This window comes from Porites lutea, chromosome 7, assembly GCF_958299795.1.
Source record: "Porites lutea chromosome 7, jaPorLute2.1, whole genome shotgun sequence".
Lineage (NCBI taxonomy): Eukaryota > Metazoa > Cnidaria > Anthozoa > Scleractinia > Poritidae > Porites > Porites lutea.
Window position 1 is genome coordinate 22789653 of NC_133207.1, and position 21245 is coordinate 22810897.

At 39.5% G+C, this 21245-nt stretch overlaps 1 protein-coding gene across 1 annotated transcript; it reads left to right on the forward strand.

Annotated features, from left to right (window-relative positions):
- Positions 1-12830: 12830 nt before the first annotated feature.
- On the forward strand, positions 12831-14154 carry LOC140943950 (melatonin receptor type 1B-like). Its single transcript, XM_073393057.1, has one exon. It carries the CDS (start codon positions 12931-12933, stop codon positions 13981-13983), a length of 1053 nt encoding a protein of 350 aa, XP_073249158.1. The 5' UTR covers positions 12831-12930; the 3' UTR covers positions 13984-14154.
- Positions 14155-21245: the final 7091 nt, after the last annotated feature.

Genomic DNA, 21245 nt, shown 5'->3' on the forward strand with positions numbered 1-21245 from the left:
CTCGGCTCAGAAATTTCATTTGTATGACGTCACACTTTAGTACTCTATTCAGGACTACACTTGCCCCGACAATCATGCTCAACCTTCGCTGTGTTCAAACCTTTCACTGTTTTGCATATTATGTTAGTCACTTTTTGCTAATTAAAAAATAAAGCAAGAGATCAAAGGATTACAATACTAAACTAAACATTTTTATCCTTTTGGGTAAAGGTGATCAACAATAAAAACATTAATTTTAAGTTTTAAAGTTATTTTCACCATCAACAAATGGATAAAAAAAATAGTTAAAATAGCCACTAAACTAATCGTGGTTAAAAACAGAAGAAATAGAATTTTACAAGTTTTATTCGATACAACTTACATGGCTTTATTTACACATGAGGCTTTCAATAAAACTTCTGGTCGCCTGGAAAAAACACAGTATTTTTTTAACTTTTCATTATGCACCTCAGAATTGTACATATAAATTACAAGGAAGAAGAATTATTTTGTTCTGCAGAATTACTGCTAAAACGTCTGAATCTGTGTTCGCTTACATTCTTTGTCTCATAGTCATGGCCTCTTTTGTCTTTACTCTTATCTTCTTCTTCTTTTGATGCTTCAGTGTCAAGCGATCTGTCACTGCCTTGGTCACGGTCGCAGGCCTTATCTTGCGTACGGCCACGATCACTTCTTCTATCTCTGTCACGTTCACTGTGGTCGTCACGATATTTGTAACGATCCTTATCACGTGGTTTATCATCGCGAATCTTCCTTGTCTGATTGCGTTCTCGATTCTTTTCCTTCGTCTTGACATCTTTGCTTTTATCTTTTTCTAAGAATAATAATTAACGAAAAAGCAAAAATTGAAACGACAGCATATTGCAGTTGGAAAACAGTCTTGTGTAGACTTGGTTTTTTGGGGTAGTAAATTATCTTTTTGTTCAGTTGTATTCACACGAGGAAGGGTGATGTATTTTCATAGCAAAACAAAATTAAATACAGAGAGTAATCGTAGCTAGTCCCGACACTATCGTTTTAACACGCCTTCCGTGTATCACGTATCAGAGGATTTCCAAACGTAAAGTCGTAGGGACTTTAATTTTCCCCCACGTAAAAGTACGGCTTAAGAGGTTTCATTTGATTAGTATCATCATAGAAGTGTTTCCACAAACACAAAAGTTAGAACTACATACAAAATAAATAGTAACATGCGAAAGTACTGCTGAAGAAGTTTCACTTGAATGGTAACATCATAGGCGTTTAACCACAGACTCAGAATTAAAGTTAAACACACCATCCCAGACCTTATTACTCAATCTGAGACTGAACGGCTAAAGAACGTACCCGATGCAATAGTGTCCCTTGTTGATCGTGGGTCAGCTCCCAAATGACCTTTTCTTGGCGGCTGGTACAGTGCACGATCGGGACGATCCTAAAACCGACAAAAGACAGAAACAGTATATGTAATCAATTGGTGACAAGTGCAATTTTGGAAACAATAGAGAGGTTTAAAATCACGTTTACGGCAAACGTAAAATTGTACCACGTGACCAACTTTTCCCTTTGATTTATACTTGGTGTTTGCTATTTATTATTTCTACATGGGAATTAGTTGTTTCTGGTTATGTTGATCGATCAGATATATTTTGAACAGTTTTTAACGGTTTATTTCCTAAATTTGGAAAGTTCTCAACCTGCATCTCACCTTTTCCCCTAGCCTTTTGCCGTGAACGTGACCCTAAATCTCTCCAATTCACCCGCGTTTTCTCCAAATTGTAATAATTATATATAGCGGATATTACCTGCCCGCACGTGGCTACGAGTTTTATCTTCTCGTGTTCAACTCGATATCTCACGAGTGCTAGATAAAATTCGTATCCACAAGCGGGCATGTAATATTCTGTTTATTATACAGACACCGATGGCGAGATGCTGTGATGCTCTTTTCCTATGGGCTGAGACCGAATCGAAGTAGCCATCACAACCGTGATATCTTCACATGTGAAGGATAAAAATTGTATCTTCACCGGATACCAAATTTTCGTGACTGAAAAATCCTGGTATTTCATCGGTGTCTATGTAATGAAAAGTTTTAGATTCTCCTTTCAGTTTAACTGTCTGGATACATGAAAGGTCCAAGTACTTTGAACTATGGACTCGTTGTTTTTTAAACTGGGACTCATTGGTTCTGGACAGGGACTCATACTTCACAGGAATCACCATAACTATTTCTAACAAAATCACTAACCTTATTACGCACTCGTTGTACTCTTTGATAGTGACTATTTTCCTTTTCATCCTTTCCACTTTCCTTAGAAGATTCTCCTACTTGTGGTTTCTTTTCGCCAGTACCAGAAACCGAGGACGTGATCTCCTTTTCCTTCTTTTCTTTCTCCTTTCCGGCAAAATTTGCTGTTGATCGTGGTTCAGCTTCCAAATGACCTTTTCTTGGCGGCTGGTACAGTGCTCGATCAGGACGATCCTAAAGGCCACCAAAGACAGAAATAGTATATGTAATCAATTGGCGACGAGTGAAATTTTGGGAATAATAAGGAGGTTTAAAATCACGTGACGTGTCACTGCCCTGGTTTAGGTAGTGTTTCTCCATGATTGGCTGAACTAAATTTCCCACGCGACAAGACCAGTCAGAAACACCGCCCAAATCTGAGTAGTGACACGCCATAGGTATATAATTCCTGTGCTCGTTTCGCAGACGTCAGTTCTTGGTAAAACAACGTGCCGACATGTCGGCTGTTTTCTTAGTCCAGACAAATTGCAAGTGCGACTAGTGATCTTCATTCGAGTGTTGAACATTTAACTTGTGATTCCGTATTAGCACTACTTGAGCCCTACAATTAGGTTTTGCAGCCTTGTGGAAAGATGTGATTTAGAAAAGTGGGCACCCTGTGAGCAGAGTCTCCTTTCGTTAGTTCTCCATTGATAGAGGAGGAGAAATGGAGTACGCAAAAATCTAGAGCGCAAGGGTAGGACTGCTCCGGCAGAGTTGAGGGTTGGGCAAAGAAAAAGAAAAAAAAATAAACAAAAAACACAGCAGCCAACGTTTATATACCTTCAGTGATTGTTACCTCTGGTATGCGACCCACAAAAATCGATTGATCTATCTAAATGTACATTTTATTTAGCTTCTGTTGTGATTTAAAAAAGGAAGGGCTATATGTTAATTTAAGTAAACTGTAATATGTAGAGGATATTACATGCCCGCACGTGGATACGAATTTTATCTTCTCGTGTTCAACTCGATATCTCACGAGTGCTAGATAAAATTCATATCCACAAGCGGGCATGTAATATTCTGTTTATTATATAGACGCCGATGGCGAGATGCTGTGATGCACTTTTCCTATGGGCTGAGACTGACGTAACCATGACAACCGTGATATCTTCACATGTGAAAGATAAAAATTGTGTCTTCACCGGATACCAAATTTTCGTGACTGAAAAAATCCTGGTATTTGATCGGTGTCTATATAATAAAACGTTTTAGATTCTGCTTTCAGATTATTTGTCTGGATACAGGAAAGATCCAAGCAATTTGAACTTTGGACTCGTTTTTTAAACTGAGACTCATTGGTTCACAGAAATCACCATAAATACAATGTATTTCCAACAAAATCATTAACCTTGTTACGCACTCGTTGTACCCGTTGATAGTGACTATTTTCCTTTTCATCCTTTCCACTTTCCTTAGAAGATTCTCCTACTTGTGGTTTCTTTTCGCCAGTACCAGTAACCGAGGACGTGATCTCCTTTTCCTTCTTTTCTTTCTCCTTTCCGGCAAAATTAGCTGTTGATCGTGGGTCAGCTCCCAAATGACCTTTTCTTGGCGGCTGGTACAGTGCACGATCAGGACGATCCTAAAACCCAACAAAGACAAAAATAGTATCTGTAATTAATTGGTGACGAGTGCAATTTTGGAAATAATAGAGAGGTTTAAAATCACTTTTACGGGAAACGTGAAATTGTACCACGTGACCACCTTTTCCCTTTGATTTATACTTGTTGTTTGCTATTTATTATTTCTACAAGGGAATTAGTTGTTTCTGGTTAACAACATCACTAACCTTGTTACGCAGTCTTCGTTGATCACTACTTCTCTTCTCATCCTTTCCACTTTCCTTAGAAGATTCTCCTTCTTGTGATTTCTTTTCGCCAGTACCAGTAACCGAGGACGAGATCTCCTTTTCTCTCCTTTCATTCTCCTTTCCGGCAAAATTTGTTGGTGACCGTAAGTCAGCTTCCCAAGGACCTTGTTTTACTTCATAAACTTCTGCATCGGGACGATCCTAAAACCCATTAAAGATAGAAATATCATAGCTAATCAATTGGTGATGAGTGAAATTAGGAAATAATAGAGTGGTTTAAAATCACGTTTACGGCAAACGACAAACGTGAACTGATTGGGCAACTTGGCCAACTTTTCCCTTTCATTTATACTTACCGTTTGCTATTTGTTATTTCTACATGGCAATTAGATAGTTTCTGGTTGTATGTTCATCGATCAGATTTATTTTTCAACAGTTTTTATCAGCCGAGCCGAAGGCCGATCCTTATAACACTTACCGAGACCTTGATCATTCCGGATATCAAAAAAACCGAATCTAATGATTGTCTTATTATAAATTGTTTTGAAAAAAATAACGATAAACATACCGTCGCATCACGAACCTGAATTGCATGATTCTGTCATTGGAAATGATACATTGCACGCAAAACTTACAGATTAGTCAGTTATCTGGTAGCAGATAACTAAGTAATCTGTAAGTTGCGCTGCGGTTCCAAAATAGCTGTAGGCTCTTAGCCAATGATAGAGAGTACAACGTATAATAATATTTATATCCTATTTCATTACTGGTTAATGTTTTTGAGAAAATAAAGCTTCAAACCGAAGGACCCTACTTTTTAAAGAAGTTCGCGTCTAGTAAAAACATTTTGTTATTTTTTTTACTGAAATTTGTGTTATCGGCACCAAAGAAAGAATAAATGATTTCTTGAATAAAAACCCACCATCAATTTCGCTCTGTTTTCGCTATTTGAAGCAGATAAAGAACTATTCCCTTCCGAAGTGCTGTTTTCTTCCAAGGACCGAGTAACTGTTGAAGGAGTTCCTAAAAGATTGAAGAGGATAAAAATTTTAGTGAAACAACAAAAAGAGCTAATCTGAATTTTTGGTAACAGTAACAAAACCCGCGAATTCAATAGTAAGAAACGGACGAGGACTCTTTTTTCAGTCTTCACGCGGTTCATTTTTTCGCTCGCCCCAGGTTCAGGACACCTAGACGTCGTCCCCAGAGCGATGTTGAAATAACTGAAAGCTTGTATCAAGTAAAACTGCGAATATTATTGTTGCATTCATTCCGCACACCGTTGAACACACTGATATTCGTTAATTTCCTTTCTGACAAGGAAAGTGATTACAGCGTGAGACAACCTCATTTCCATTTCAAGAGACGCAAAAGAAAGAACAAAGGTTGCGCTCGCTACTGATTTAAGTGCAGATTTTGTCTGTAAATGTCATGTGTTTTTGCTACAAAAAGAAATTTGATTATTAATACTTAAAACCCTAAGAGTGATCAGCTTGAAATTTCTCCTTATAATATCAATGCTTTATAAGACAATGATCAAGGGATTTGACAACATGATCAGAGAAAGTGAATCGACTTGATATTTCTGAATCAACAAATTCTCTCCACTTCTTCTACTGAAAATGTGATAGGGAGAACAGATGAGACTATGAAGTTAGACATTAGGGTTAAAAGACTCACCACCGTGATTGCGTCCCATGGTCATCGTTAGGAATTCTTTATTGCACCAAGTCAGGCCAGAAATCTCGATTGTGCCGTTTCCGATTACCATGACGCCATCCTTTTCCTGGCTGGTGACGTCAGAGATTTCACTCTCCTTTTCAGTCTCAGGATTTTCAGGCAGATCTGTCGCTCCCGAAGTGTCAATGACAGCAACGTTTTTAATCAATGTCACGCCATCGTTGCCGTTTTCAGCCTTTGCTGCACAACTATCCTTAACATCACCTTTCACACTGGAATCTTGCGCAGAGGTTTTTGTAGACACGCCAGATGTGTAACTTGCAGGACTTCGACTTTCCACGTTCCGTATAACGTGTTTTTCATTCTCACTCTTCCGGGTCATCATTGTAGTTTCAGCTCCTGATGTCTTGCATGCACGAAGAAAAACTTCACCTTCGTCTCGAATAGTCAACATTACATCACCTGTCACTGCCAGAGGAGTTTTGCAAGAGAGTTGGGATGAGTTAACATTTTCTGTCTCCAAGGCAAGTATTCGGGTTGCTTCGTCAGAGGTGGAAGCAGGTAAACTGACGAGCGAAGATTGCTTGGGCGAGGCCGGATGAATCAAGAGACATGATTCCAGGAGTGCCTGTTTTTCCGCCGAGGGTAAAGAAGACTCTGGTTCGATGGTCAGTGGAATCGGAGGCTCAGATGGTAGCACATCGATAACTATTTCCAGTTCAACGGTTGGCGAGACTATTTGGTCGTCGTTGAGTTCAGTTTCTGCCTTTAGGGTTTTTCGCACTGGGCTACAGGTTCTGGAAACAGAGATGAGGCTTCCGGTTCTGCTGAAGTTATATCAAGTGAGGAAACGGACGTCAAAGATGATGAAGAAAACCACGAAAACGCATTAGATAAAGAAGAACAGGTAAAAGAGGTGTCCGGAGAGCTCAAGTCAGGTACATCAACAACCGCGTGGGAATCGGCTTGAGGAGCATCAACAACCACACAAACTGGACTGGATTCAGAGAGATCAACAATAGAACAAGCAGTATGTGCTTCAGAAGCTAGATTTGAGTCAGGAATATCGACGACCACGCAATTGTTTTCTCCAGGAGAAACTGCCATCAAAGGGGGAGTGTCTGTTACGGTCCATGGTGATTGGGCATCAAAGTGTGTGGCTGCCAGTTGGTAAGATGACGGATTTGGTTTGGGTTGATGACTATCAGAGTCCCTTGATGTCCGCGTCCCGCAGTTTATTTTCTCTTCCTGGCTAATCCGCTCGCTGGAGTTAGTCAGGTCACGGTGTTTTCTCCGTAAGCATCTTTTCTTACACGTTCTCCTGCAAGTGACATTAAAGAGCAAAAGTGCTATAATTGTGAACGGTGGTGAGGGGCAGGAGAGCAGCCGAAAGACTTCTAACAAACTGATTGAGTGGACAGTGAGACTAGAAAGAATCAAACATCCACCGATTTCTGTAAAGCAACATCTACCAAATCTGTTGGTGTACACGTTGCTTTGACGAGGCGCTTACACGGGCACCACATATAGAGAATTAATCAGCGCAATCGGAGCGGGAGACAATTTGTTCCTCCGTCGACCCTCGAAACACAGTGTACTCTCTCATCCGACCGTACCTTGACTATTACAGCGTTGTTTGGGAGGGGCTAGATTCAGAATTTTCTCTGAAGCTTCAAAAACTACAAAACCGCGCAGCTAGGATCATAACCTTTTCCAGTTATGATTCTATCTCAGCCCCCTACTCCAAGAGCTTGGATGGGACGAGCTCTCTATACGCAGAATTGAAGAAATGTTCAAGGAGTACAACAATATCGCACCTGAGAACCTATAACACAAAGTTTTGAAAATGGGGTCCACCTATAATTCAAGGAGCTTTTATTCTAGATTTCAACTGCCTCTTCCCAAAACCAAAAAACGTTTTGGCTATATGGGCGAATTTCGTTTGGAAAAAAAATTACTCGTGAATTTGCGTGAATGCAAGTCTCAATGAACTTATTTAAATCTGAATTGGAACTGCTTGCTTCCCCAGCTTCTTTGATTCCTTACTATAATTTTAGACTAGATTATTTTATCAAGGGTTAATACCTAATAAAATATTCTAGTCATAAAAGCCGTCTAAAAAAGTATGTATCTATCAGAGTTTTGAGTTAATATTAGTTGTGAAAAAGAAAAAAATATATAGTTTTACATATATTTTTTTCTTTTTGACAACTAATACTAACTCAAAACTCTGATAGATGTATACTTTTTTAGACGGCTTTTATGTAAACCAGCTTTAACTGACAAAACTTCCGTGACTCAATATCTATAACTCGGAAATAACATCTTGTGGAGGAATTGGGGGAAAGGTATTACAAATCCTGCTGGAACATAAAAAGTACGTACGTCCTCGATATACAAGTTAGTTTATCGTAACGCAAACCTAGTAATAAATCCGCCAATGAAGACGTGTTAAACAAAACTACTAGCTACATGATTTGCTTTCTTGTTTTTTGCGAGGCTTGCCAATTTAAAGTCGGCTCTACCTTTATGTAAACGGAATGTAAAAAAAATTAGTTATAAGTTCATGGTGAATTTAAAAGCAATCACTAAACAGTGTCAACTATCATCAGTTCCTGTCTTAAAACATTCTTATTAAACATTGGCAGTTGGCATTGGTCGGCCACGACTAAGACAGTTTCATAAAGAACCTAAGATTACATCGATCACACAAACGAGGAAAGTCTCTTTCATTAGAAAATCAAAGCAACATACCACAAACAAGCCAGTCCAGCAAATATGAACAGGAACACCACTATACCAGCACCAACCAATGCAAAATTGACAGAAGATCTTGACTGTTCTTCTTCATCGTCTTCATCAGTAACAGGCTCCTCCCTATCATCGTCAATTTGCTGAGGTGCGACTCTTTTCTTTCTCTTCTTGTAACGTTTTTTTTTTTCGTTTTGATCCCCAGTCCTGAGATGGTACGCAGTCCAACGGAGGCCTGAGGATGGCATCTCGTAATGCGCGCCTGGTTTGTGCTGATGCGCCTTAGAGTTGGTGCCACCTTGTGTTGGGCGGTCGTGCTCTGTTATTCGGGGTTTAGGAATATCTTGCGCATGCTCTGAATGATCGTGGTTTGTATCGCTTTTGTCTTTAGCTTGAGTATTGAATTTTGATGAACCATAGCCAGCACCTTCTCCATTGGTCTTCGAAAAGAACCTGTCCTCGTCTGGTGTCGGTAAGGGTGTTAAGATCACTGGCAGTTTAACTTTTCTCTGGATTGGTACTTCTGGAAGGATAAAAACGCAGATATCATTTAACAAGGGAAAAATAAGCCACCTCTTAGCGTTTTAGGTTCTGGATAACACTCATCAAGAGGTGCTTTCATAATATCCTGCCCTGATATGAGGTCGCTTTAACAGACAAACCGGTATGATAAACGTTCCCATTCCGTCCTCAATTTCTCAAAAAGTAGATAGCGCTATATCTACCGGAAAAATCGTTATCCAGTGAATATAAGTTGTACGAAAACCAGTTGCGTTATCCCTTGATTATAGTTTTATCTAACGGAAAGCGCTATCCATCTTTTGAACAACCGGCCGTGGCAATTTTTTGGTCTCGATATTAACGTCTACTGATGCATTAAAACCTAAAGTGGTGTTACAAATTAAAGTAAACTTTCTTTTGTCTTTAAAAGGTCTATTATACTCCCCTCAAGAGAAAAATTCTCGAAATAACAACTATAAGGCTAAAAAAATAGCCAATCAAGGTCAAAACCAAAGCATTTCAGTCTAAAAGTTACTGCTTTGGGAAAGTTGTAAAGGAAATATGAAAAACTGTTCTAGGTAGTTACCAGATACATTTAAAAATATTTCTTGCCTGTAGCAAATGGTGGTCGCACTCGCTCGAATGTTGACGAAGCTGAAGGTCTTACTCCAGTACGAGTTGAAACACCAGTTTTATGTCTTTTGGCCAATCTTCGCATTGCAAGGTTGCGTGTGGTAAAGATGTTATTCTCATTTCCGGGATAGATGTTCCCTCGTTCTATGCCGGTTGTTACTGACTCTTCATTGTCTTTCTCCGCAGAAACGGGCTTTGTTCCTGCTGAAAATTTTTGCAAGGGGTAAGATAGTGCGGAATAATTTTTGTGCATATGCTGTGCAATTTTTGCGCTTGAACAAAGAAATATTTTTCAAATTCGCCATCCAACAGACGATGCTGTGCTAGCTTAATTCAAGGAAAAAAGAATGCACAAAATAAACGCATTCAAAATACCAACAAACGACATTCAGAACACAATTAAGTGAAGTCCACAAAAAGAGGGCCACTCTCAACCGTTACAAATTTTGATTTTCAACAATACTAGGGCAAGAAGCACCAGTGAAAATAACGTTTTCCACTTCATCCTTCATGAATTGTTGCAGAATTAAAAGCTAACGTCATAGACGCATGTTTTTGATGGCGCGTGCACCTCACCTCGCGCTCAATCTGGAACCCAGAACCTTTCTGCACGTGCCCGGAGGGTTGTCCAATACGCACACTCAAACTGAGTCCAACATTTCACTTAAATACTATTCCATTGATCCAATGTTTTAATCTTACTAATACCCCCAGATTATTGCAGCATTTCTTTTTTTCCCTTGCCGTTCTCCTGCCTTTAAAAGCATGAATCCCTTTTTTCATGATATAACGAATTGAAATTGTGTTACGCATCATGTTTCACTTAGTGCTATTCCATTCAACCATAGTTATTAAAGTGGAATGGTTATGAAACCCGTTAGACTCTTTTGTTAGATTTTTTTGTTAGCTTTTTTGAACCTGACTGTGCACAACGTTGAATAGCAATCGTATCATTTTGAATTTACAGACCAATAAAATCATCTCATTAATTTATTCAGTTACCATTTGTGAACAAAGAACATTGGCTTGTTCACGGTCTGTCTCCAGGTCTCCACTACTAACTATGATGGAACTCATGTCAAAGAGAATTTTAAAATGTATTTTCAGGTCATTTACCTTTTGTTTTTCTACCTAGAGCATTTTTCAACTTGCAAACATGATTTGAAAGATTTCTTGTTACTGTACTTTAACTTTTAAGTCTTCCACTGATTTGGATAACATTCAGTTACTCTCCAAACAAACCTTATTTTAACGAAGTAAAATGAATAAAACGAAATGAGACGATATTAAGAGTATGAAGTCATTGATTTGCGTTATAAGAAATTTTTCAGCTGGCCAGATAAAATATGATGGAATAGTTATCCTTCTTGTCCATTACGGGGAAGTGGGTCAATAGTGGTATGCCTACACACTCAATTCGTGCCACTTAACTCGTAGAAAAAGGCCATCATATCATTACCAAATCTAACCAGCGGTCCATTTCAAATCGCTTCCTTCGCCCATGCCTCAAAAAGAGAGGTACATGCCTGCGTGGTCTGTTGGGTTCTACCGATTGCTTTATGAACAACTTCCATTTTAAGTGTAGCGCTCTTATTTAGCCTCCGCGTATCTTAAAGAACGAGTCATATTGCTCATATAGCGTATTTGTTTGTCCTCTACCTTTTAGAACGCAGCATTACATATGCGTAACGCACTTGTTTCGCGTCACTGGCATATTGCATGTGTAGCGTGCTTCATCTCTTGGTTAAAAAAGAAAAAGACCTATATTACATGTATGGTGCGCTTGTTTCACGTCATGGCTTTAATTAAGACATGTGGAGCACCCTTTTTTCGCATCATGGCTTTAAAAACGACGTATATTACTACACAATGTAGCGCGCTTGTTCCGCCTTATGGCTTTAAGAACGACGTATATTACATGCGTAGCACGCTTGTTTCGCCTCATAGCTTAAAGAACGACGTATATTACATGTGTAGCGCACTTTTTTCACCTCATGGCTTTAAGAACTACGTATATTACATGTGTAGCCCACTTGTTTCGCCTTATGGCTTAAAGATATTTATAAGTCCGTCGCGAGCTGACTTCCGGTGATTCCGATCGACTCTTGCCAGGACGAACTGTCTCCATCGGGATCCGATCGAGTCTGTTTGCCAATATCAGGGCGTAAGGAGCTACCCTAGCTCTTTACGCCCTGGCCAATATCTTCAACCCTCGCTCGCTCCTGTTAACTTCTTACTTCCGGTACCACTGATCAAGCGCCTTGCGCCCATTTCCGGTTCCGGTGGCGATCTGACTTAATCCCCTTGAAGACAACCCGACTCACGCCGAGTGTATTGGACATGTGTGCACGAAGAAACTAAAAACCAAATTGGAAACCATCAACCACATGGGACACCGAATCCGAAAAACCGCTTTCTTGTTTTGTTCAAAAACCGTAAACCAGATGCTAAAAAAAAAAAAAAAGCAAACCGCAATGCACATCAAACCTAAAACTATTCATTATTCGCACTATGCGAGCGGAAGGCTAGGGTATTAATTATTTCTATTTTAATTTTTCAAAGGTAATACTGACATCTTACATTGCTATATTACGTCATGTAGGCGTGTTCCTAGCTTTCAATTTTACTCTCATAATATCAATATTATCTAATTTCTAGTCAACTATACGTTCTTTTAATTATAAGCGTTAATTATAAACGAACTGTCTCCATCGGATCCGATCGAGTCTGTTTGCCAATATCAGGGCGTAAGGAGCTACCCTAGCTCTTTACGCCCTGGCCAATATCTTCAACCCTCGCTCGCTCCTGTTAACTTCTTACTTCCGGTACCACTGATCAAGCGCCTTGCGCCCATTTCCGGTTCCGGTGGCGATCTGACTTAATCCCCTTGAAGACAACCCGACTCACGCCGAGTGTATTGGACATGTGTGCACGAAGAAACTGAAAACCAAATTGGAAACCATCAACCACATGGGACACCGAATCCGAAAAACCGCTTTCTTGTTTTGTTCAAAAACCGTAAACCAGATGCTAAAAAAAAAAAAAAAGCAAACCGCAATGCACATCAAACCGAAAACTATTCATTATTCGCACTATGCGAGCGGAAGGCTAGGGTATTAATTATTTCTATTTTAATTTTCATTTTCATTTATACGTTCTTTTAATTATAAGCGTCTGAAAAATGCTGGTGACATTGTCAATCCCGAGACGCTGTACTGAGAGCACGAACCTTTTTCATGATCTTGGGTGACCAATTGATCATTTTTTGACGATTTAAAAAATGAAATCCCCAGAAGCCCAACTTCAACAAATGATGGAACAGCTCAAGGCAAGAAGTAAAACAGAAGTGATCCTTGAATCAGGATTTTTTGCTCTCATTCTCTCCATTTTATTTGTTGGAAATTTCACAACACTCCTGATCATGATTCTGAACCGTCACATGCGAACAATTCCAAATATGCTTGTTGCATCGCTCGCTGTTTCAGACTTTGGCTTGGGAGCTCTCTGTTCTGGTCCTTTGGGTCTTTTAGCGATATCAACATCCGACTGGCCTTTTAACGATGCAACTTGTCAATACCAAGGGTACATAGCCATAACCATGGCCGTTGCCTCCACACAAACGCTGACCATCATGGCAGTGAACAGGTACTTCCGAATTGTGAATCAACGTAAGTACCGTCGCTTTTTCACTAAGAAAAAAACTACGATCATAATCATAGTATCTTGGCTCTATTCCCTGTTTACTCCTTTGCCTTACGTACTCAGCGGGCATAAAATGATCTTTCATCCATCCAAGTTTTTCTGCTACCTTCAAGTCAATAGTGGGCCATTCACGGCGTTCTTGGTGACTGTCAACGTGGGTATTCCATCCAATGTCATCTTTTATTGCTACCTAAAAATCTTTAAATCTGTTGGCAACCACAGCAATAATTTTCAGTCAAGTAGACATGGAACCAGCAGGGCTGTAAAAGTGAAAGATATCAAGATTGCTCGCACGCTATTTGCGATAGTAATATTCTTTACTCTGTGTTGGACCCCTGTTTTGTTGATAGACGTCGTGGACACAATAAGAGGACGTTGGAGCTTTCCTCGCGAGGCCTACTTAGCATACAGCTTTTTGATCACAATAAGCAGTGCTCTGAATCCGGTCATATACGGTGTAATGAATAAGAACTTTCAGAAGGAATATCTCAAGATTTTACGCTGCAGCCACTGCCGTACACAAGTGGCCGTAGAACCTTTCTTAGTGGAGGGAAGATCTAGAACAACAACATTCAGTGAAAATTCCCTAAGAGTTCGCAAAAAGGAAAATTTGAACGAAGAAAGAATGTAAAATTACTATAAATTGTAATGTCATACCATCATGGAAATGCTGGTTAGATATGAAGCAATTAAGATATTGTATTTTGCGCACTTTTAACATAATTAGTGGGCTTATAAACGACATTAGAATTTCAACCGCTACAGAACACAATTTCTTCTGACCAAAGTGAACACTTTTTCCCTCGGCTCAGAAATTTCATTTGTATGACGTCACACTTTAGTACTCTATTCAGGACTACACTTGCCCCGACAATCATGCTCAACCTTCGCTGTGTTCAAACCTTTCACTGTTTTGCATATTATGTTAGTCACTTTTTGCTAATTAAAAAATAAAGCAAGAGATCAAAGGATTACAATACTAAACTAAACATTTTTATCCTTTTGGGTAAAGGTGATCAACAATAAAAACATTAATTTTAAGTTTTAAAGTTATTTTCACCATCAACAAATGGATAAAAAAAATAGTTAAAATAGCCACTAAACTAATCGTGGTTAAAAACAGAAGAAATAGAATTTTACAAGTTTTATTCGATACAACTTACATGGCTTTATTTACACATGAGGCTTTCAATAAAACTTCTGGTCGCCTGGAAAAAACACAGTATTTTTTTAACTTTTCATTATGCACCTCAGAATTGTACATATAAATTACAAGGAAGAAGAATTATTTTGTTCTGCAGAATTACTGCTAAAACGTCTGAATCTGTGTTCGCTTACATTCTTTGTCTCATAGTCATGGCCTCTTTTGTCTTTACTCTTATCTTCTTCTTCTTTTGATGCTTCAGTGTCAAGCGATCTGTCACTGCCTTGGTCACGGTCGCAGGCCTTATCTTGCGTACGGCCACGATCACTTCTTCTATCTCTGTCACGTTCACTGTGGTCGTCACGATATTTGTAACGATCCTTATCACGTGGTTTATCATCGCGAATCTTCCTTGTCTGATTGCGTTCTCGATTCTTTTCCTTCGTCTTGACATCTTTGCTTTTATCTTTTTCTAAGAATAATAATTAACGAAAAAGCAAAAATTGAAACGACAGCATATTGCAGTTGGAAAACAGTCTTGTGTAGACTTGGTTTTTTGGGGTAGTAAATTATCTTTTTGTTCAGTTGTATTCACACGAGGAAGGGTGATGTATTTTCATAGCAAAACAAAATTAAAAACAGAGAGTAATCGTAGCTAGTCCCGACACTATCGTTTTAACACGCCTTCCGTGTATCACGTATCAGAGGATTTCCAAACGTAAAGTCGTAGGGACTTTAATTTTCCCCCACGTAAAAGTACGGCTTAAGAGGTTTCATTTGATTAGTATCATCATAGAAGTGTTTCCACAAACACAAAAGTTAGAACTACATACAAAATAAATAGTAACATGCGAAAGTACTGCTGAAGAAGTTTCACTTGAATGGTAACATCATAGGCGTTTAACCACAGACTCAGAATTAAAGTTAAACACACCATCCCAGACCTTATTACTCAATCTGAGACTGAACGGCTAAAGAACGTACCCGATGCAATAGTGTCCTTTGTTGATCGTGGGTCAGCTCCCAAATGACCTTTTCTTGGCGGCTGGTACAGTGCACGATCGGGACGATCCTAAAACCGACAAAAGACAGAAACAGTATATGTAATCAATTGGTGACAAGTGCAATTTTGGAAACAATAGAGAGGTTTAAAATCACGTTTACGGCAAACGTAAAATTGTACCACGTGACCAACTTTTCCCTTTGATTTATACTTGGTGTTTGCTATTTATTATTTCTACATGGGAATTAGTTGTTTCTGGTTATGTTGATCGATCAGATATATTTTGAACAGTTTTTAACGGTTTATTTCCTAAATTTGGAAAGTTCTCAACCTGCATCTCACCTTTTCCCCTAGCCTTTTGCCGTGAACGTGACCCTAAATCTCTCCAATTCACCCGCGTTTTCTCCAAATTGTAATAATTATATATAGCGGATATTACCTGCCCGCACGTGGCTACGAGTTTTATCTTCTCGTGTTCAACTCGATATCTCACGAGTGCTAGATAAAATTCGTATCCACAAGCGGGCATGTAATATTCTGTTTATTATACAGACACCGATGGCGAGATGCTGTGATGCTCTTTTCCTATGGGCTGAGACCGAATCGAAGTAGCCATCACAACCGTGATATCTTCACATGTGAAGGATAAAAATTGTATCTTCACCGGATACCAAATTTTCGTGACTGAAAAATCCTGGTATTTCATCGGTGTCTATGTAATGAAAAGTTTTAGATTCTCCTTTCAGATTAACTGTCTGGATACATGAAAGGTCCAAGTACTTTGAACTATGGACTCGTTGTTTTTTAAACTGGGACTCATTGGTTCTGGACAGGGACTCATACTTCACAGGAATCACCATAACTATTTCTAACAAAATCACTAACCTTATTACGCACTCGTTGTACTCGTTGATAGTGACTATTTTCCTTTTCATCCTTTCCACTTTCCTTAGAAGATTCTCCTACTTGTGGTTTCTTTTCGCCAGTACCAGTAACCGAGGACGTGATCTCCTTTTCCTTCTTTTCTTTCTCCTTTCCGGCAAAATTTGCTGTTGATCGTGGTTCAGCTTCCAAATGACCTTTTCTTGGCGGCTGGTACAGTGCTCGATCAGGACGATCCTAAAGGCCACCAAAGACAGAAATAGTATATGTAATCAATTGGCGACGAGTGAAATTTTGGGAATAATAAGGAGGTTTAAAATCACGTGACGTGTCACTGCCCTGGTTTAGGTAGTGTTTCTCCATGATTGGCTGAACTAAATTTCCCACGCGACAAGACCAGTCAGAAACACCGCCCAAATCTGAGTAGTGACACGCCATAGGTATATAATTCCTGTGCTCGTTTCGCAGACGTCAGTTCTTGGTAAAACAACGTGCCGACATGTCGGCTGTTTTCTTAGTCCAGACAAATTGCAAGTGCGACTAGTGATCTTCATTCGAGTGTTGAACATTTAACTTGTGATTCCGTATTAGCACTACTTGAGCCCTACAATTAGGTTTTGCAGCCTTGTGGAAAGATGTGATTTAGAAAAGTGGGCACCCTGTGAGCAGAGTCTCCTTTCGTTAGTTCTCCATTGATAGAGGAGGAGAAATGGAGTACGCAAAAATCTAGAGCGCAAGGGTAGGACTGCTCCGGCAGAGTTGAGGGTTGGGCAAAGAAAAAGAAAAAAAAATAAACAAAAAACACAGCAGCCAACGTTTATATACCTTCAGTGATTGTTACCTCTGGTATGCGACCCACAAAAATCGATTGATCTATCTAAATGTACATTTTATTTAGCTTCTGTTGTGATTTAAAAAAGGAAGGGCTATATGTTAATTTAAGTAAACTGTAATATGTAGAGGATATTACATGCCCGCACGTGGATACGAATTTTATCTTCTCGTGTTCAACTCGATATCTCACGAGTGCTAGATAAAATTCATATCCACAAGCGGGCATGTAATATTCTGTTTATTATATAGACGCCGATGGCGAGATGCTGTGATGCACTTTTCCTATGGGCTGAGACTGACGTAACCATGACAACCGTGATATCTTCACATGTGAAAGATAAAAATTGTGTCTTCACCGGATACCAAATTTTCGTGACTGAAAAAATCCTGGTATTTGATCGGTGTCTATATAATAAAACGTTTTAGATTCTGCTTTCAGATTATTTGTCTGGATACAGGAAAGATCCAAGCAATTTGAACTTTGGACTCGTTTTTTAAACTGAGACTCATTGGTTCACAGAAATCACCATAAATACAATGTATTTCCAACAAAATTATTAACCTTGTTACGCACTCGTTGTACCCGTTGATAGTGACTATTTTCCTTTTCATCCTTTCCACTTTCCTTAGAAGATTCTCCTACTTGTGGTTTCTTTTCGCCAGTACCAGTAACCGAGGACGTGATCTCCTTTTCCTTCTTTTCTTTCTCCTTTCCGGCAAAATTTGCTGTTGATCGTGGTTCAGCTTCCAAATGACCTTTTCTTGGCGGCTGGTACAGTGCACGATCAGGACGATCCTAAAACCCAACAAAGACAAAAATAGTATCTGTAATTAATTGGTGACGAGTGCAATTTTGGAAATAATAGAGAGGTTTAAAATCACTTTTACGGCAAACGTGAAATTGTACCACGTGACCACCTTTTCCCTTTGATTTATACTTGTTGTTTGCTATTTATTATTTCTACAAGGGAATTAGTTGTTTCTGGTTAACAACATCACTAACCTTGTTACGCAGTCTTCGTTGATCACTACTTCTCTTCTCATCCTTTCCACTTTCCTTAGAAGATTCTCCTTCTTGTGATTTCTTTTCGCCAGTACCAGTAACCGAGGACGAGATCTCCTTTTCTCTCCTTTCATTCTCCTTTCCGGCAAAATTTGTTGGTGACCGTAAGTCAGCTTCCCAAGGACCTTGTTTTACTTCATAAACTTCTGCATCGGGACGATCCTAAAACCCATTAAAGATAGAAATATCATAGCTAATCAATTGGTGATGAGTGAAATTAGGAAATAATAGAGTGGTTTAAAATCACGTTTACGGCAAACGACAAACGTGAACTGATTGGGCAACTTGGCCAACTTTTCCCTTTCATTTATACTTACCGTTTGCTATTTGTTATTTCTACATGGCAATTAGATAGTTTCTGGTTGTATGTTCATCGATCAGATTTATTTTTCAACAGTTTTTATCAGCCGAGCCGAAGGCCGATCCTTATAACACTTACCGAGACCTTGATCATTCCGGATATCAAAAAAACCGAATCTAATGATTGTCTTATTATAAATTGTTTTGAAAAAAATAACGATAAACATACCGTCGCATCACGAACCTGAATTGCATGATTCTGTCATTGGAAATGATACATTGCACGCAAAACTTACAGATTAGTCAGTTATCTGGTAGCAGATAACTAAGTAATCTGTAAGTTGCGCTGCGGTTCCAAAATAGCTGTAGGCTCTTAGCCAATGATAGAGAGTACAACGTATAATAATATTTATATCCTATTTCATTACTGGTTAATGTTTTTGAGAAAATAAAGCTTCAAACCGAAGGACCCTACTTTTTAAAGAAGTTCGCGTCTAGTAAAAACATTTTGTTATTTTTTTTACTGAAATTTGTGTTATCGGCACCAAAGAAAGAATAAATGATTTCTTGAATAAAAACCCACCATCAATTTCGCTCTGTTTTCGCTATTTGAAGCAGATAAAGAACTATTCCCTTCCGAAGTGCTGTTTTCTTCCAAGGACCGAGTAACTGTTGAAGGAGTTCCTAAAAGATTGAAGAGGATAAAAATTTTAGTGAAACAACAAAAAGAGCTAATCTGAATTTTTGGTAACAGTAACAAAACCCGCGAATTCAATAGTAAGAAACGGACGAGGACTCTTTTTTCAGTCTTCACGCGGTTCATTTTTTCGCTCGCCCCAGGTTCAGGACACCTAGACGTCGTCCCCAGAGCGATGTTGAAATAACTGAAAGCTTGTATCAAGTAAAACTGCGAATATTATTGTTGCATTCATTCCGCACACCGTTGAACACACTGATATTCGTTAATTTCCTTTCTGACAAGGAAAGTGATTACAGCGTGAGACAACCTCATTTCCATTTCAAGAGACGCAAAAGAAAGAACAAAGGTTGCGCTCGCTACTGATTTAAGTGCAGATTTTGTCTGTAAATGTCATGTGTTTTTGCTACAAAAAGAAATTTGATTATTAATACTTAAAACCCTAAGAGTGATCAGCTTGAAATTTCTCCTTATAATATCAATGCTTTATAAGACAATGATCAAGGGATTTGACAACATGATCAGAGAAAGTGAATCGACTTGATATTTCTGAATCAACAAATTCTCTCCACTTCTTCTACTGAAAATGTGATAGGGAGAACAGATGAGACTATGAAGTTAGACATTAGGGTTAAAAGACTCACCACCGTGATTGCGTCCCATGGTCATCGTTAGGAATTCTTTATTGCACCAAGTCAGGCCAGAAATCTCGATTGTGCCGTTTCCGATTACCATGACGCCATCCTTTTCCTGGCTGGTGACGTCAGAGATTTCACTCTCCTTTTCAGTCTCAGGATTTTCAGGCAGATCTGTCGCTCCTGAAGTGTCAATGACAGCAACGTTTTTAATCAATGTCACGCCATCGTTGCCGTTTTCAGCCTTTGCTGCACAACTATCCTTAACATCACCTTTCACACTGGAATCTTGCGCAGAGGTTTTTGTAGACACGCCAGATGTGTAACTTGCAGGACTTCGACTTTCCACGTTCCGTATAACGTGTTTTTCATTCTCACTCTTCCGGGTCATCATTGTAGTTTCAGCTCCTGATGTCTTGCATGCACGAAGAAAAACTTCACCTTCGTCTCGAATAGTCAACATTACATCACCTGTCACTGCCAGAGGAGTTTTGCAAGAGAGTTGGGATGAGTTAACATTTTCTGTTTCCAAGGCAAGTATTCGGGTTGCTTCGTCAGAGGTGGAAGCAGGTAAACTGACGAGCGAAGATTGCTTGGGCGAGGCCGGATGAATCAAGAGACATGATTCCAGGAGTGCCTGTTTTTCCGCCGAGGGTAAAGAAGACTCTGGTTCGATGGTCAGTGGAATCGGAGGCTCAGATGGTAGCACATCGATAACTATTTCCAGTTCAACGGTTGGCGAGACTATTTGGTCGTCGTTGAGTTCAGTTTCTGCCTTTAGGGTTTTTCGCACTGGGCTACAGGTTCTGGAAACAGAGATGAGGCTTCCGGTTCTGCTGAAGTTATATCAAGTGAGGAAACGGACGTCAAAGATGATGAAGAAAACCACGAAAACGCATTAGATAAAGAAGAACAGGTAAAAGAGGTGTCCGGAGAGCTCAAGTCAGGTACATCAACAACCGCGTGGGAATCGGCTTGAGGAGCATCAACAACCACACAAACTGGACTGGATTCAGAGAGATCAACAATAGAACAAGCAGTATGTGCTTCAGAAGCTAGATTTGAGTCAGGAATATCGACGACCACGCAATTGTTTTCTCCAGGAGAAACTGCCATCAAAGGGGGAGTGTCTGTTACGGTCCATGGTGATTGGGCATCAAAGTGTGTGGCTGCCAGTTGGTAAGATGACGGATTTGGTTTGGGTTGATGACTATCAGAGTCCCTTGATGTCCGCGTCCCGCAGTTTATTTTCTCTTCCTGGCTAATCCGCTCGCTGGAGTTAGTCAGGTCACGGTGTTTTCTCCGTAAGCATCTTTTCTTACACGTTCTCCTGCA